Source organism: Ctenopharyngodon idella, chromosome 7 (genome assembly GCF_019924925.1).
Source record: "Ctenopharyngodon idella isolate HZGC_01 chromosome 7, HZGC01, whole genome shotgun sequence".
NCBI lineage: Eukaryota > Metazoa > Chordata > Actinopteri > Cypriniformes > Xenocyprididae > Ctenopharyngodon > Ctenopharyngodon idella.
Genome location: NC_067226.1, coordinates 14073056 through 14092024, shown reverse-complemented (window position 1 = coordinate 14092024; position 18969 = coordinate 14073056). Strand labels below are relative to the sequence as shown.

The 18969-nt window shown below is 37.6% G+C and overlaps 1 protein-coding gene across 1 annotated transcript in view; it reads left to right on the top strand.

Annotated features, from left to right (window-relative positions):
• Positions 1-3305: 3305 nt before the first annotated feature.
• smarcd3b (SWI/SNF related, matrix associated, actin dependent regulator of chromatin, subfamily d, member 3b) overlaps positions 3306-18969 on the top strand; it is a 46781-nt gene continuing 31117 nt past the window's right edge. The window contains exon 1 of the mRNA XM_051899265.1: positions 3306-3549. Coding sequence (XP_051755225.1) covers positions 3538-3549 — 12 coding nt within the window. The 5' untranslated portion in view covers positions 3306-3537. The remainder of the gene's footprint in view (positions 3550-18969) is intronic.

Here is an 18969-nt window from a genome sequence, read left to right as displayed (position 1 = left end):
GCGACGAGAAAACTGCGGCAAAAAAACACAAAAGATTTCAAAACACTGCTTCGAATCTTTTGTTTCGAATCAGTGATTCGGATCGCGTGTCAAAATGCCAAACTGCTGAAATCGCGTGACTCTGGCGCTCTGAATCACTGATTCGAAACAAAAGATTCGAAGCACCATCACTAGATACCGTTGAAAAGTCATTATTTTGTTTTTGTTTTTGGCGCACAAACAGTTTTCTCTTCGCTTTATAATATTAAGATTGAACCACTGAACCCACATGAACTGTTTTAAATATGTTTTTTGAGTACCTTTCTGGATTACATTTGAGTACCTTTCTTACATTATTTTCATTTTTGGGTGAACTAACCCTTTAACTTTCTTCTGCGTCCTATTCTACAATCCAGAATGTCAGCACTAGGGATGGGCAGATCGATATGAAGTATCGATACTGACGTTGAGTATTGAAAGTATCGATACTCAAATTAAAATATCGATACTAAGGTATGTTTTTTTTTTTTTTTTTTTAACCAGTTATTTTGTTTATTTAACAAAAAATGTAATGCATACAATATACATTGAATTGTACAAATAACCTATGTTAGCGAATAATTTATAGTAGAAGTGTTTTCCTGCTCATCTGAACACGCAAATGCTGCAAGTCAGAACCAATCAATCACAGAGAGTGTTCGCTCACTGCCGACACTACATTCAAACAGGGCTGCGTTTAGTATCGTAAGAAACCATTGATGCTTTTGGGAAACGCAGCCCAGAACAATGCTTAACAGAAGACAGAAAAATATAATATTATTATTATTAGTTATTTCACAATAAATGTGTATCATAACCCATTTTACTCTTAGTAATTCAATAGTTGAATAAATGTTAAAATCTATAAGTTCATATTAGTGGTATCGTATCGATATCAGCGATATTGGCCTTGAAGGTATCGGTATCGTATTTAAAACAAAATAAGTTGTATCGCCCATCCCTAGTCAGCACAGCTGTAATGTTTGTTTGAGCTCGCCCTGTACTGTACAGACGTGAATTTGCATTTCCTTCAGTCTGAGACTTATTCCTTTGACTTTTGGTGTGAAAGGGACTTTACATTTGCCATTTGTTATTATAAAACAAACAAGCAAGCCTAGCCCAGATGAGAAAAAGTAACGCAAAGGTAACAACGGATTAATTTCCATAAAATGTTACTTTTTTGGGCAGTAACGCAATATTGTAATGCGTTACTTTTAAAAGTAACTTTCCCCAACACTGTATTTTGAGACTAGATTTAATAATCAGTGAACTTGACAATGACTTGTGATGATAGACAACTAAGTGTCAGGAGTAACTCAGAGTGAATGTTAATGGCATAGATGCAAACTCCTCACCTTTCAGTGAGAACTCACCTTTTTGAGATCAAAATAGGTCACCTACGGGATCTGCATCCAATGAGAAAGTGTTTTTATGGGGGGAGGGGGATACTTACAAGGGTACTTGTGAACTTATAAGGGTAAATAAAGAATTGGTTGTTTCAATAAGTACTGTACAGTGTTTCCTTTACTCTTTACTTTAAAAACCATGTCTATAATGGGTAATATTTTATGTACTTGTGTTGCATTCTTGAAAGCAGCCTTGCAGTTTGATTCATTACACTTTGAAGGTTCTATTGCTTGCCAAATGTACAAACTGTACAGGACTGTTTTCAAAAGGATCCATGCTCCAAACATAAAAATTGGGATCATATCCTGTTTTTAAAATGAACAAATTTACTAACTTTTATTTTCTTGTCTCAACATTAGTAGTAACTGTGCACTAAAGCATTGGCAGTAGAGTTTGGGTTATTGCACACATTTGCTTTGACAGCAAAGCAAATGTGTGCAATAATATAAAATATTACCCATGTCTATAATGGGTAATATTTTATGTACTTGAGGTCTGAGATGTGGCAAACAGTATTGCCATCCAATCAGCCAATATTATCTTAAGTATCCTGTATAGCACTTCATCTTTTATAACATGAGATTTTAACCAAATGTTGATTTTGGTAAAATGTTGCAACAATGTGTTAATTTTTTCGTGAAAAATTACAGTTTTGGACATATAGGGTAATAAAAAATAAATGAAAAAAATCCCTTAAAGTAACTACAAATGAGCATGTAAAGCAAATAACTTTAAAAAAAAACAATTCCGTGCGCAGCATGACCCCGCCCCGTGCAATGTTCTCACCTTTTTTCCACCTTACCTGTTTGAAACCCTGTAATGGAGTGAAGATGGACATAAGTGTCAGGAAGATTGCTGAATCTCATTTCCCCCCTACCTTGTTGAAGAAGGTGAAAATAACTGCATCTATAAATCAATAAATACTTCTGAAAGCACAAATTTCTGTAGTTCATGTAATTTAAGTGTGAAATTGTGCTCTACAGCATGGCTCAAACCTGTGTGTCCATGCATATTCTGCTTTCCAGGCTTCAGGATTATCTGCTTTCTCATCCCAACAGGAATTATATTGTGATGTTCCATCATAATTTAGTGACCCTGGTGTCAACATCCATTTATATCAAGATACATTTTAAGGTTTATGGACAGTTTCTCCTGAGGATGATATTGAAAGTATAAGGTGCTGGAATGTTGGTCTCTCATTCTTCAGTGAATGTTTGGTGGAACAAAATGAAGGGCCTCTTCTGCTGGACCCTTGTACTGCAAGATGCCTGATTGGACAGAAAAAAAAGAGGAAAGTACCAAATAGAATCTTTAGAAATCGTTTAAAAACTGTATGAACTGTTTTCTTCTGTGGAACACAAAAGAAGAATATTTGAACTAAGCCGGTAACTAAACCGTTTTGGTCGCCACTGATTAATTTGTATGGACAAAAACATCTGTTATGTTCCATAGAAGAAAGTCCTATAGCTTCAGAACACCATGAGGGTGAGTAAATATCAGAATTCACATTTCTGAGTTTAAATATCACTTATAATCTTATATTAATAATAATTACACACATTAACCCCTTTTAAGAGTTCTTGTCGGCGTCACGCGTTTATAGACGCCGGTTATTGTAAGGGGGGAGACCACTTGTATGTGACAAGTAGTCTTTGTAAACTTGTTTAATCATTACTGCCATCTTCTCTTCACTTTCATCTTCTTATGCAGAGATTTGGCGGACTTTTCATACGCATGTTGCTTAATATATTAGGCCTGTTCGACAAAGTTCCGACTGTATTCCAGCAGCCCGTTAGACTGACTGACTGTAACGGCGCGCAGGGAGAGGCGTGCAATTTGATGACGCTCCCTCTAAATCCTCGAGTTTTATTCGAAGCAGCGGTGGACAGGACGCGCCTGCGCCTCAGCGCTCACCGTCTCTGGCTGCGTCCCCTCCTCACTCCGCTGCCTCTCTCTCCACACTGACTGTCCAGTCACTCCAGCACCGAGCAACAGGGAGTGTGTGCTTCTGATTTAAGCTATAAAGAACTTCATCTCCATCGCTCCTCATCCGCTTCTTCATCTGTCGTCCGCTGCCCTTTAGCGACCAACCGGCCACAGTAACCATCTGCCATGGAGAGGAAGGTAGGACATTTTTAGGACATCATAAGAATGTCATCTGCTCTATTGAGCACTTATTAAACAACAGTGTTTAGTGTCTGCGGTCTTTTGCCGTCCTGATGGTGTATAATCCGCCCATCTCATCACAGGCAGACAGATTAGTGCGCATGGGAGTTTTCCGACTGGATCTAGTTTATTTGGCAATGTAAAAAGCAGATAGAGACTATATGAAGCCAGACAGTACACACGAACTGGTCCTGAATGCGCGCGAGCGCGCACACTGGTGCACGTGTTAATCCTGTCTTCTCCATCACTGGTCTTCAGTTCGGATGGAGCGATCTTAATGCTGACTCTCTGGAGTGAGAGGTTTAAAGCAGCACGTAAGGCTGTAGTGGGGATGTTATGAGACATCAGATGCCCCCAGTACTCTGTAAAGAGCCTAATTACCTCTCACTTGAAAGTGAGAGGTAATTGAAAGTGTTACTAGCAACATAAAGATACCTTTCCTCAAGATTCACTCATATAGTCAATGTGAAGTCAGTTTGTCTTTAAGTATTGGAATGTGATTTATCATAGGTACGTATATGTAGGTGGATTTATCTTAGAAATATAACTGAAGCAGCTTTGCGATTATTTTTTTCTTCACCAAGTTAGTTTTTGTGTTTTTTTTTTAAGCTCCAGTCGTTTTCTCTGTAAAGGTTCCTGCAGTGATGGAAACCTTGAAATGTCAGGGTCTTTAAAACTGTGATTTTCAGGCCTGGAAAAGGCATAGATTTGGAAGGCATGGAAATATCTTTATTGTATATAACAACATTTTCTAATAATATAAATAGTTCTTTGTGAATGCATTCTCTGAAATCTTTTTCTAGAAATCACTAAAAAATATTTGGTGAAAAAAGTCTTTGAGTGCTGGTTACAACACTGTATAGTACATTGTTATACGTATATGATATTATCTAATGCTCCTACACAGATTTATAGTCTCTGAATTCTAAATTTTGTATTTTCACCTGGTGCAGTTACGTTACATTACATTACAGTGCGATTACATTGAATGCATTCTGCTTTCCAGTCTTTGGTAACCTAGTTATTAAGATGTGCTGCTTTCCTCTTCCCCAGCAGGACTAATATTATAATGCTCCATCATAATTTAGCGGTTTCTTATATGAGTGTCTGTTCACTTACACCAAGAAAGAGCTGGAGGTAACATATTATAATATGGCACGGACTTAAAAAACGTCTGTTTTCCTGTAGCATGTTCTATTGCCTTCTTCAAAATAATATTGTGACAAAGCATTTGTGATCTTAGTTGCCGTTCCCTCCCAAATTTGTCACCACTCCTATATCAGTCTCAGGTGCGTGCTGAGTGAATCACCAGAATAATGAATGAAGAGTATTCAGTAGTTGTGCTATACACAAGCTTTTTATCTCTGGTGAGATGAAAGAAGCTGGAATTCTCTGTAACTGCTGCATCGCTTCTGCTCGGATGCACTGCTGGAACGTACACTGCCACTGCCTGAACATGCAGGGCCACTCACGTTGACCAGTCTGACTCTGCTGTCCGTGCTGATTTGTATGAGAGCTGGCGCTGCGCCTTTTATGTTAATTGTCTTGTGTGCCTGTGTGTAGTATTTCATGTTAAATGTGAGTTTGAGTGGCTGTGGTCTGTGGTCACTGTATTTGATCCTCTACTTGTGTGCTTTGATGCCATTTAGACTTTAGGAAGACATTAGATTTCCATGGCCTCCTTCAATTTTTTGCAACTTTGCTGTTTTTTTTGTATTTCATATTCTGACTTCTAGAGTTCAATCTAAGGGACAGATCAACCAAAAATAACATTTTGTCATAATTGATGCACCCCTATGTTGTAGCTTTATTTATTTATTTTTTTTACCATTTTTGAAATGGAAATCTCTTTTGCTCACCAAGGCTGCATTTGTTTGATCAAAAATACAGTAAAATAGTAATGTAAAATATTATTACAATCAAATGTTTGAATATTTTTTAAAATGTAATTTATTCCTGTAATGGCAGTTTATTTTTCAGCAACCGTTAGTCTTCAGTCTTGAGTATCACTCTTAGTATGATTCTTCAGAAATCATTCTAATATGCTGATTTGCTGCTCAAGAAACTTTTATTTTTATTATCAATGTTGAAAACTGTTGTTCTGCTTAATATTTTTGTGGAAATCATGATATTTTTTTAGGATTCTTTGATGAATAGAAGATCATCATTTGTTTACCATAGAATTTGTTTGTAACATTATAAATGTTTCACTTTTGATCAATTTAATGCATCCTTACTGAAGTATTAATTTATTTTAAAAGAAATTAAAAGGGGCAATTTGTGATACACAAAACTAATAATGGCTGGTCAAATAATAGCTTGTCAAAGATAGGAATAACTCATTTGATAGGAACATCTCATTTTTTCTGGGAATTTTTTTTAACCGTACTCACCAGGGTGTAGGGTTGCACCAGCCATTCGTAATTTCTTACTTAAATTGGAATTTAAAGTTCACACCAGAATCTACTAGCTAGTTTGTAACGAACATAATATGACGATTAGCCTCAATATTCCAATAGCAGCCTTCAAACACGTGAGCGGAAGTTGTGTTGTGAATTTCAGTTTATGCTTCATTCTAACTTTTGCCGTGCATAACAAACGGTAAAAATAAATTAAATATAATACTACTTAACCGTGATCATAATAGGTATTTTTTACATGTAGCATAATTAACATTCAGAAACTGTATTTGAAATGAATGTGTATTAATAAATAAATACTGATACAAACAAAAAAAACCATGAAATTACATTTATTTATTTGACATGCACACGGAGCGATGTACACAGCGGCGTGTTGTTTAGGACGGGTTCATGTTGATGATGAGCCCCTAACAAAATAGTAATCTATTCACATAATGTTCTCTCTCTTAAAATGTAAGGAAGTGTAAATGTCAGTATTATCATACATGTCTAAAAAATTGTAGTCTGTCAGGTAAAACAGGAGCTTATTGATGCAGTTCAGTCAGTCCGTTATTTTATTCCAACTGTTACTCCTGATCGGAAACGTATGTAGTTACGCTTCAGCTAAGTTTAATTACTTAATTAGTGTCCATTTACATCAAGACTAGGCTAAGTTGTAACTTACGCACAGCTGGTGCAACCGGCCCCTCTAGTGTACCCTCAACAGTTAAAAACATGTGTAAGTCCTGATGTCGTCTACAGAGGCCATGTAAGAAATCAATGCCTTTCTTGTAAAAGAAAATAACACTCTTCTGTGAAAAGCATCCCATGAAAATGATTTAAAATAAACAATACAATTGATAATTATAAAATAGAATATATACGGTTTCTTAAACGTTTGGAACTGTTATTTCAGGCATTTATAAAAAGAAAAGTTGTCATGGTCAAAGCCTAAACATCTTGTATCTCTAAAAACACAGATTGTTCTTTATAGAGGACAAAAATGAATGATCAGGACTCAGGAGTGAACCAGGAGGAATAGTCCAAATAACTTGTTTTCAAAAGCCATGTAATAGCTTTGTGCGAGAAACAGACTAAAATGTAAGTTAATTACAGTAATTTGTGGTATAGTTGTGTTAAATAATTTTTTTTTTTATATTTACAATTAATTGCTTTTGTTGATGTACAGTGTTGTAAAATTATTTGATACATAATGAGAAGTTTTCTTACTATCTGCTGTGATCTCAACGGAAACTTTTAGATATCTGTTAAATGTTTTAACCTTTGAGGATTGTACACCGTGTGGCCAGATTAGCTGCAAAGTATTAAGTCAGTTGTTTCAAATGAGGACATTTTTGTACCAGGTTGTGGTCTAAAGTACCAAGCCGCAGGTGTGTCTTTGAGCTCGAAGCCTTGTATTCTCTCAGGAAACAATTCCAGCGGGGCCAGCAACACTTAGAATGGATCACAGAAGTTCGCTTCAGTGCCCAGCAATCTTCTAAGAGTGAGAGAAATCCCATTAGTATTCAAGGACCCACTTTTTCTAGCTGTCACACCTCAAGAGCTTTGGGGAGAATCGGCTCTTTCACAAGTGAGAGAGCAGGGAGAGAGATGAAGGGGTGATTATTAAATACTCTCTTTCTTTCATTCTTTTTCTTTTCTTCTCCTTTGCTGCCTTTCTGCTGGTCTAAATGTAAAGAATTAGAAAGATAGGATGGCTGGACTCTAGAAACGCCTCATGTCATGCTGCCCTTTGTTCAGCCCAACAATACGTCTTCTCATTTATTAGACACCTGCGGTATTTGCATTTCTATTTAAATATGTATTTTTTACTTAATCCAAGTGAGTTCATTTATTTGAATTTTTAATTCATTTGACACACACAGTGGACCCAAAACATATTTGAATGTCAAATATGAAATTTTTAATGAAAGTAAGTTTGTTTTCAATTGTGAAATGATTGTTATAATAAACATTCGTGTTTTATTATGTATTATTTTGTATATCATTATTATTATTATTATTTTACCGTGGGATCAGTTATTTAAAAGTAAAAAAAATTCAAAATAGCTTGGTTCTCCAAGAAGCTTCAACTTATTTGCCTGCTGATGCCACTTGGCTTGATATTTTGCAGTTGTGTGTCTAAGTGTACTTGGGGTCACTGTTATTATTATTTTTTTTTCTTTTGAGGTTTTGTATAGTTGCCTTGTATTTTTTTTTATTCAATCAGCAGAAAATGTGTTTTCCGTCCCCCCAAAATACTAGGTCACTCTTATGTCCAAGGTTCCTTGCAGACAGATATGGACAATTAAGGATTTCCTTATTTGGCTGGACTGGAATGCTTTGGCGGCATTGAGGTAAAATCAGCTTTGCAGAAACTTCCTGCGAGCTCTTAGGAGGGGGTTTGATTTGCTTATGCAAGAAATGCAACTAAACTGAATGCAACTAAAAGCAAAGTAATCAGTTTGCAAAGTTAGCTTTTCACAAATAATTGATATATATTTATTTTGATATTTATAAAACAAATTCTATTCTGTAGCTCAGTAGAATGCACTATGTTGTTCATGACCCTTTGAATGAACATGATTTAACAGTGTTAAGATGTTTTTATTGCTCTGTGCCACAACCTGCCAGCTTGGATTCTCTGTGGACAGCTTGGATTCTATAGTTTGGACATTTCAGGATATGATCTTGCACTGCTTTGGTCAGCAATTCACACATTTGTAGTCAGTTGACAAACCTAGAATTCATTTCATGATTATACCTCCTCCCTTTTGAAAAAGAAGCATGCTTCATTGTATTAAAGTGCCCTTATTGTACTTTTTTTATGTAGTGTGTAATATAGCTGTTTGTGAATGTAATAGTGCTGCAAAGTTTTGGTAGCACTTGATAGCAATTACAATAACTGGGTTATAACTAGATACTAACCCTGAACATACCCCTAAGCCTAACCTTAACCCATGTTACCTTATATTACCAGAACTTTCTTGGGTAAGTACACTGTAAGTACACGTACTGTCAAGTACTGTACTGTCAATAAAGTGTAACCAAAGTTTCAAAGATCAAAATGCACAACAAATGTAGTTATTGTCTAGTAAAAGAAAGAACCGATTCTGAACTGCCTAAAACAAGTCGTCAGTATTACAGTCTTACTTCCTGCACAAACGTACGTAGGTTTGTAACAAATTTGCATAATACCAGCCTATGGTCTTCATTTTCTGCCTATGAACAGTGTCTATTTTGACCCGCCCTCAAACGCTGTTTGTATACAAAAGCTTTAGTGTATTTTATGAGAAAATTAAAGTGTTTTTGGACCTCAGATGCATGTAAACCTATTGTAGGAGACCTCCAGAACAAAATTAGGAACCTTTAAAAATAGCATAATAGGGGCACTTTGTACTTCATATCTTAAAAGTATATTTGTAAAATAAAAAAATAAAAAAGCTTGCAGATAATATAATATTCACGAAATTTAGAGTTGCAACTTCAATACAAATGTGTAATTAATTACAAATATATTTCAATACCTACAAGTTTTAATATAAATGACATTAAAGTATATTTTGGTTTATGATAAATGCTTGTCAGTACATTCAGCAGTACTTAGCTAACTGTATTAAATATAAATGTTTAACTTAATTGCAAATTACATGCTTCTTGGTTAGCATGCATCTTTTCCAAATGAAATAAGTTTTAAAGCCATTGAGGTTTTTTTGTTGTTGTTGTTGTTGTTGTTGTTGTAGACAAAACTGAAATTTCATTTTTAGGATGCTTTCTTAACAAAGCTAGCTTTGTTACCATTGAACCATTTCTGCTTTTTTATTGTGGATGTTACTATTTTTTATTATTTTTTTTTTATTTTATTTACTATTAATTTTTAGTTTAGTTTAGTTGGAATGTTACAATGTTAAATCGCTGTTCGACTGAATAGTTGTATCACTGTCCTGTATAAAGGGCATTCAGTTCAGACCACCCCTGTATTGATTAGTGATACCCTGATTATAGTGATCCTGATGCTTTACAACCATGGCAGTGTTCTGGTCTTACAGTATGTATAATTACAGGTGATTTCCCTAAGTTTAAGTCTGCGGCTGCTGTGCGGTGGGCCTTGGGACATGCCGCAGTGTTTTCCACACATCTCTTTAAAGTCCTGGACTCAAAAGGGGCACAATTGTGAGGCAGGGCGGCCTGATAGTTGGCTCACAGTGTGTGTATGTAGTGCAGTGTGCCGTTCTGCCCGACTATGGTGCTTTTTGGGCGTCTCTGAGACAGACTGTCTGGCTTACAGAGAGCTGACCCAATTTTTACAGGGGAAAGGCTCAATATCCCATTTAGTGCTTCCCCCCACCCCCCACCCCAGTAAGCAAGGGGAAGAGAGAGAGAGTGTAGGTTAGCTGAATGGCTTGTTATTGTAAATCCATATTGAATTGGCACTTTTGACACATGGAGCTGATGCCTTTAAAGCTGATTGGTTGCTTTTCGGATGTTCTGTGTGTCTGTTATACAATGAAAAGACATGAATGTTTACTTTTGTGCTGTAATACATAGATTTGAAAGGCATTCCTTATACCAGCTCGATTAGACCCTCACTGTCTCTGGCCTCATTCTGTCCATCTCTGTCCACATACACAGAATGAGAATGAAGTATGTAGGTTAAAGAGACAGAAGTATTTGTTTATGTATATGGGTTGATGAGAGGAACAGATATGTGATAAGGGGCTTTCGCACTGAATAGTTCTAGGAACTTAGTTATAGGATAGTTATAGGTTATCCACTAGGATAGTTCCCAGAGAACTAATTTCTCCCCCGGGCCGTGTTCCTGGTTGCATTCACACTGGGAATAGAAACTCTGGAGCAGCCGACAACGCGGCATTTACAAACGCTAAAAAACAGTGGATGGAGGATGCCATGATCGTCGCTGTGTTTGTTTTCATGATAACGGTGATGGAATGTAAACTCATAATTTACGCTGACTGCAAAAAGTGGGGCTATCTCCTATGACAACTTTCAGTATTACATATCATCGAGGCGGAGAAAAGAACACAACCCTGCAGACAACAGGTAAATGCCGTTTTCGTTGTTTTCCATGTTCGTGAAGTAAATATGTTTACACAGCTTTTTAAAAATGCCGGGTGCCGGTGTTTGACATGCGTTTGACCAATCAACGCACACTTACGCCACTGATAGTTCCTATAGTGCTGGTTTAGACCCTACTCTGAAGTAGGAGCTAATTTAGTTCCCCCAAAAGGCGTTCCTAGAACTAAAATCGTTCCTAGTTCCTGTGGTGCGAACACTGCAAAATCCGGGTACTTCAGCCAATAGTTCTAGGAACTATGAAAAGGTTCCTCCAGTGCGAAAGCCCCTATAGAGGGAAATAATAGAAACTGAACTTCTATTTTTGTGGTAGCTCTGTATGCTTCTATGGCATTGCTGTCGAAGAATAATTAGTTGGTGAAGTGGATTTACTTATTGTAGAGTTAACAAAAGTTATCAAGAGCATATGTTTGGAGCGGATATCATAACAAATGTCAGTAGACAGGGAAGATTTTAAAACGAGTGGTTCATTCATAAATCTGTAAGATCTTATCTTACCCTCATGCTGTGGAAACGGAAGACAGAACACTACGAGTGCAGTGCTGAAAAGTGGCGGGGCTACATAAGGGCTGTATTTTCAGTAGTGTGCAGTACATAGCATATACAACATTTAACATATTCTACAATGTTATACACCACCGTTCAAAAGTTTGAAGTCGGTAAGATTTTTTTTGTTGAGAAAAGTCTCTTATGCTCACCTAGGCTGCCTTTATTTGATTAAAAAAATACATTAAAATAGTAATTTTGTGAAATATTACAATTTAATATAACAGTTTTTCATTTTAATATATTTTTTAAAAAAAATTTACTGTGATGGCAAAGCTGAATTTTTCAGCAGCATTACTCAAGTCTTCAGTGGCTACATTTACATGCAACCAAATTATCGATTAGTAATTGGATTGACGGCTCACTCTGACTGAAAAGCCTTCATGTAAACACCTTAATCAATCTGACTGAGCTTGATCAGAATTAAATTTCCATCAGAATCGAAGGGGTGGTTTATTCCTTTTCTAATCTGATTGAGAGGAAATGTAAACACTTTATTGGATTTAAAACTGAAACTTGCAAGGATTGCGCATGTGCAATGACGTAGAAATGGTGTAATGAAAGAATAAGCTGCAGTTGTTGTTATGTAAAATGTCATAAATGACTGTAGTGTGATTCTAAATTTCTCCTACCACTGTGAAGTGGAGCAGAAATACGTCCCATCAGTCCTCACTTCATACTCTCATCCACAGACACTTTATTTTGGGCGTGTTTTTACTGATTGATAAATATAAGCAGCGGCACAACGGTTCATGTGCTCACCGTCTCCTAATCAGGACCTGAAGTAGATACTGTAAATAGTACGTCTGCTCTTTAAAAGAAGGAAAAGAAGCAATGTAGGAGAATAGTATGTGCAAACAGCAGAAACTCTATGTTTTTGCAGTGTGCGCATGTCAAAAAATAAATTCTTATTAGAAGCTTGTGTCATATACACATTATGTATCCCAACTGTTTAGATCCGATTTGTGTGTCCATGCCGCTCTTTCGTTTTCTGGAATATCTGCTTTGGTTTCTATGGCAATGACGTTGCGTTGGAGAATCTCGCGCAGCCAAAATATCAGAAATTGTCAGTAGCATTGTTCAGCCTTACATGTTCAAACCAGAGTCTTGACACTGCTGGAGATGCAAGAAGTTACAACTTTTAGAATGCAACTGGACATTTCTGAAAGTGGATAAATTTATGTAGTTGTTGTGAAATTAAGTTGATTCAACTCATCAACTGGCATGTACCGTCATGTTAATCTTTTGTGCAAATCCAGCAGTGTCCTCAGTGGCTCAGATGCCAGGAGTCTATGGAGACTCTTATGTTCCTAAAGGTCGCAGGTTCGAGTCTCAGTAATGGCAGGAAATGTAGGTGGGGGGAGTGAATGAATGGTGCTCTCTTCCAACTGAGGCACCAAACCCCTAAGTGCTAACCGGAGCGCAGCAAAAACGGCTACCCACTGCTCCGGGTGTGTGTTCACGCTGTGTGTGTTCAATACTCACTGCTGAGTGTTTGTGCACTTAGATGGGTGAAATGCAGAGCACAAATTCTGAGTATGGGACACCATACTTGGCTACACGTCACGTCACTTTTTCACTTTGGAAAGACTTTGATTTAAAGGGGACCTATTATGACCCATTTTACAAGATGTAAAATAAGTCTCTGATGTCCCCAGAGTGTGTATGTGAAGTTTTAGCTCAAAATACCCAACAGATAGTTTTTTATAGCATGTTAAAATTGCCACTTTTTGTGGTTGACCAAAAACACGCCGTTTCAGTGTGGGCCCTTTAAATGCAAATGAGCTGCTGTATTCGGCCTAAGAGGGCTGAGCTTTAAGAGCTAATCCTCCAGTGACAGGATCCAGTCAGGACGCACAATAATGTCAGAAACTGTGAATGTATGCTGCATGGAGATAGAACAGGTATAGTTTAGTTCAATAGGCTATATGCACGGTTACTTCCTGGTTGTCATTAAGCCAGCTCGGGCATTTCCGGTGAACTGTTAGCTGTTCATTCTGTAGTCGATATACATCAACACAAAACCATCAATGTTTGACTTTTTAATGTTGTATTCATATTTTAATGCAGTTATCACTTTTATCTAATTAGCCAATAAACCAGTTTTATTGATTGCAATAAAGACAAAGCTATTGGGACCGTTTAAAAACGCCGTGTCTGTAATTAGACACGCACGCATTTTTTCCCCCAGCATTTCAAATGTTATTTTTAATGTGATGACCACAAACATTATTTGTTCATCCTTCTGAGATTGTCCCCATTGTAAAACCGAATGTTTCAAAATGTAGGAAATTCAACATTTGATAGAAAACACTTATTTAAAAATAAAAAAGACAATAATTACCACTTTAACCAGCAGATGGCAGCAAAGTAGCATTTATTTGCGCATATCAGCCATTTACTCTAATCGTTTTTCACTTTGTTTTTGACTAAATATTAAACATTATAAAATAACTATTAAAAATACATTTTGTCAATGTGAAGTATGAAATACTCAAAAGATCTTAAGAAAAACAATAACTTTTCTTGTGAATGAATGACACAGAAAGCGAGCACCGCTCTTTCAATTTGTAATCACAGCAGCTGTCAGTCAGTGCAGCGGAAGATCAATGATTTCAGCACACTTGAAAAAACACACATTTTATTCAATTAATCTAACTAAAGTGCACAATAAATATTTAATTTTTGAAGCTTTTTTTCACATAAAAGTGTGAAAACTGATAGTCGAATTGAATTTAGCCGAGGAGGAACAATGAGTTATGTCTTTATTTATTTATTTTTTTATGCCATTTTAAGTTTGAATAACTAAATGCCTGACTATGCCTGACTATTTATGCTATGCCTGACTATTTAAGTGACTATATTCTGATTATAAACTAAGTATTACACTACTGATGCTCAACACACCAGCAAATGACATCTCACCGGAAGTTTTCGAGCTGGCTTATATTAATGTGGAAGTTTTAAAAAACGCTCCGTGCATACAGTCCATTACAGTTTTAACTTAAATTGTCTTCTTGTTTTTATCCAACATATTAGTACAAGCCTGTTGTACCGTCCGAATGATGTCCAAAACTTTACAGATGAGTTTTATGATGTTTACTGTACTTCACACAAAAGATGAAGCATGCGTTTTCACTCTAGAGAATCACTGTAAGAGCTTAATAAAACACAGTGCAAGTGTGCATTAAAATATTATCCATAAACTCTCTCTCTCTCCCTTGCATTGTCATCAACATACATAGCGAATTACACAGAAACACTCGTTACAACTAACAGTAAACAAATATATAAAGACCTTATGCCTTTTTGGGTGGTGCTTAATAAACTGGTAAACTTTATATCTGTAAATCAACTCCGATGAATTGTAATAAAGTGCTCTCACCTTCATTACTGCCGTATCCAGTATCACTCTGGAGACTGTAAGCTGGGTCACGAACAGTACTTATCTATCCTTGAGTAACACATTTTTAGCACAACCTCTGTTTTGTATTGTCCCTTTGTATTGACATTCGTTCACAAAGCAGTCCGGTGTGAAATGATTCACGCAGACATAAACGAATTTCGGTAGAGTTAAGGGAGCATTTTCTTGGAAAACAAAATGAATCCACCTCGTCTTCAGCGGCTCAGATTTCGGGAGTAAATGGAGAGAGCTATGTGGATTAATCCATCCAGCTACAGAACACCTAAAACGCTTGGGAGACATTCTCGTCAGTGCAGCAATGGCGGACTGTACTTGCTGTGAACTCGCTCAGGGTGGTTCTGAGTTAAAACGGCAGTGTCTGTCAACATTCGTGGGCAGGGCCTGTGGCTTTTGTGATGTCACACTGCCAGGGATCTGGAAACGGCTTGTTCTGAGACACTGCTTATGATTTATGGGGATTAAAAAAAAAGGGAGTGGTTGGATTTTTATCATTATAGGGTGGTTGTGTACACACACTGCCAACACACATTTATGTGCAAACACCATGCAAAAGTGAATTTTGCATAATAGGTCCCCTTTCAGGGGATTATAAAAAAGTGAGTGGGTGGATTTTTACCATTATAGGCTGGTTGTTTACACACACTGTGGACACACATCTGTGTTCAAACAACTTATAAAAGTGAATTTTGGATAATATGTCCCCTTTATAAATGAAACTAAATCAAAAATTCAATTGAAAAGCCATCTTTGCACTGCAGTAGGGCAAGCTGCATCTAAATGTATTTACTGTGTTATACACTGTTTAATCCTGCTCAGAGGTGGCATAAATGCAGTTACAATGGCATAAATAATGTTATGAGATGTTACTGATACGTTGGCGGTTCTCCACTAATTTTATTATCTATAGGTGGATTTGTGATACGTTGTGCTCCTCAGTGCAATCCAGCGGACAGTTGTCAAAGTTATTTGTCTTTTTGGTAACTTACAGTGACGAAGATATGAGCTGTGTGTCATCTGAAGGTTTTAGATCCAGTCACTGTTCTCCACCGGAGCTACTCTAATCAGTTTTGTGTTCTACGTGCAACTTAAATGCTCCACTCTCCACCCAGATATAAAAGCTTCTGTTGGTTAATGAAGATTTGTTGGATGAATTTGCAGCTCGATTGGATTCTTGTGTCAAAAGTGATAAGACTTTTTAGTTTTATGGACGTTGCCATCTTTGATATCACTTTGGTCACTGTCACTATGATTTCTGATAAGAGAATGCAAGCTTGACTCCCATTGCACGTTCATACAGACAGTATTCGAGACGCTACTGTAAGTTGCTGTTTGAACGGATAATTTTGAGACACACACCTGTATGTAAATGCGGTTGTCATTTCCAGTAACTGATGGTGTGAACATAGCCATAAAGTGTAGCAGCTCATCCTCAGCCTAACCACAAACTCTTCACCACAATGGTAGCAAAACTGCAGTATAGCAGAAACCCCTACAAGTCCCAACATAACAGAACATTAAACATTAACACATCTCTCCCTTTATTAATTTTGTGCAAAAAACACACAAAATAACATTTAATTTCAACATTTATTTTCTTTAAATAGTCAGATACAAAGCATGCTGGAAACTAGAAATCTGCTGCAAGTTCAACTAAATATAGATTTTGGGTTCACATAATGTTTTTCTATTAAGTATCAATTTAATGCATCCTAGCAGAATAAAAGTATTAACTTATTTAAAAAAAGAGGTTAGTGTATATCAGAAAGTAAGTGACAATAAATTGAAGCAGTATTATTGGCCAGAAGTTTGATGGTTGTATCACGGATTCAGTTACAGCCTCAGCACCAGATCTTTGAACTCCACCCACTCATTCCCAATCTCCTGAGTATTAACTGGTTACACCATAGACTATAATAAATATGGATGACCACACTTTTCTTCCATTGTAGAAAAGTGAAGCCGCTAATGTCCCAATATGGTGTTGACATCTTGTGCTGATTTGGGACCTGAGTCTGCGCAGTAGTGAGCTCGGATTCCGATTCTGCGCAATAGTGAGCATGCAGTGGAGTAAGCACGCTATCAAGGCCTCGCCCACACTCCCCCAGAATAGTTTAGTACAGTTTACTGCAAAACAACTCATTATATCGGTGTGAAATAAACAGTTATGAAAAAGTAGAAGTTAAAGTTAAAGCTCCGATCTCCTCCTGAAAATCCCCCAAAAAAGTCTGTTGGTGCCTCAGTGACTACTTCACTCAGAGAAGCTGTCAATCACAGCTGTCAATCATGACTACACACCCCCGTTTTTATAGCATCAAATAACTAACTAAAATTTATTTTCAAAAAACAAACACTTGAACTTACATCAGCTTGATTAAAAACTACATAAAATGACAGAAACCATTTTTGGAAAAAAAATTAATTGAATTGTAATTTAATTGTTTAGTTTGTCTCACATCCCATTACATTACATGGAGAGGGCGGGGTTTATGGCCTATACTGGGACCAACCACCTGGGGGTGATCAAGTCGCTTTGGCTTCACTTTTCAGGGCTTAGGTTACACCTGAAACACTCATCAGGATCGCCCATATAAGCCCTCACTCTGCGACTTCACATTGTCTGGTCTCGTTATCCACTACAGTGCAATAACTTATCCGACTTCTACTTGTGCTACTTACCTTTCATCTGTCAAAAACCAGACGCTCATCTCTAGTCTGTCTTGTCGGATCCAGCCAGCTCCTGCAAGAGAAAAAGACTTCTACTTGTGCTACTTACCTTTCATCTGTCAAAAACCAGACGCTCATCTCTAGTCTGTCTTGTCGGATCCAGCCAGCTCCTGCAAGAGAAAAAGACTTTTTTATTATTTAAGCTAAGTGGTTTAATAATCAACTTCAGTGACCTACCTGTGTGCTTCGTCTGGTCTCCCCAATTGCCTGTGAATAAACATCTATTGGCTATTACTTTTGTGTTCTCCTCTTCTGTTGCTGACAGAAGACCAGACCGCATAAGGAGCATGGATCCCAACGGGGCTCGCAATCTAACAGCCAATCCATTTGCTGAGCTGGTTCAAGTGCTCCGACAGTCTCTTCAGCCACCACTCACCACTAGTTCGGCTACTGCCTTTGCAAGTCCCATGGCCCAACCAGAGACCTACTCAGGTGAGGCGGAGGAATGTAGCGGATTCCTATTGCAGTGTTTGTTGTTCTTTGAAATGCATCCACAACTCTTTCAATCAGGCCGAGCTAAAATGACCGACTTTACAGCACATTTTAAAGAGGTATTCGACCAAACTGCCAATTTGCTGTCTGTACACAATTAACTCTATAACCTGTGCCAAGGACACTCAGCAGTGACCGAATATGCTCTTCAGTTTCGGACCCTGGCAGCGGTAAGCAGTTGGAATGAGACAGCACTGATCACCACTTTTCATCAGGGCCTTAATCCATCGCTTTGACAGCAGATGGCAATCTATGATGACTTCATTGATTTAGAAAACTTCATCCAATGTGCCATCAGATCTCTCAGCGCCTCACTGCCTGTCAGCTCGAGTCACCTTCGCTGCATCCTTCGCCCATCTCCTTACCAGTCGCCCTTCCAGCACCTACTGACTCATTGCATACTGACTCTTTTCACCTGTCACATGCGAAGCGTCAGCTTGTATTGTGGTCTTCTACCTGAATGCCCAGTGTGACCACCACACTCAGTGGTGAGTACCAAATCTGACGCGAATGCTTTTACAGTGATCACTCCTCATCACTCTGTTTCAGCTCAGGCCCTCGTCGACTCAGGATCCACAGGCAACTTCATCTCCTGGGAACTCCCCTGCAAGCTCCACATTAGGAAGAAACCCTGCTCGCAGGTCCTGAGTATCCACTCCATTCTGGAAAGGCCGCTAGGCCATGGAGTAATTACAC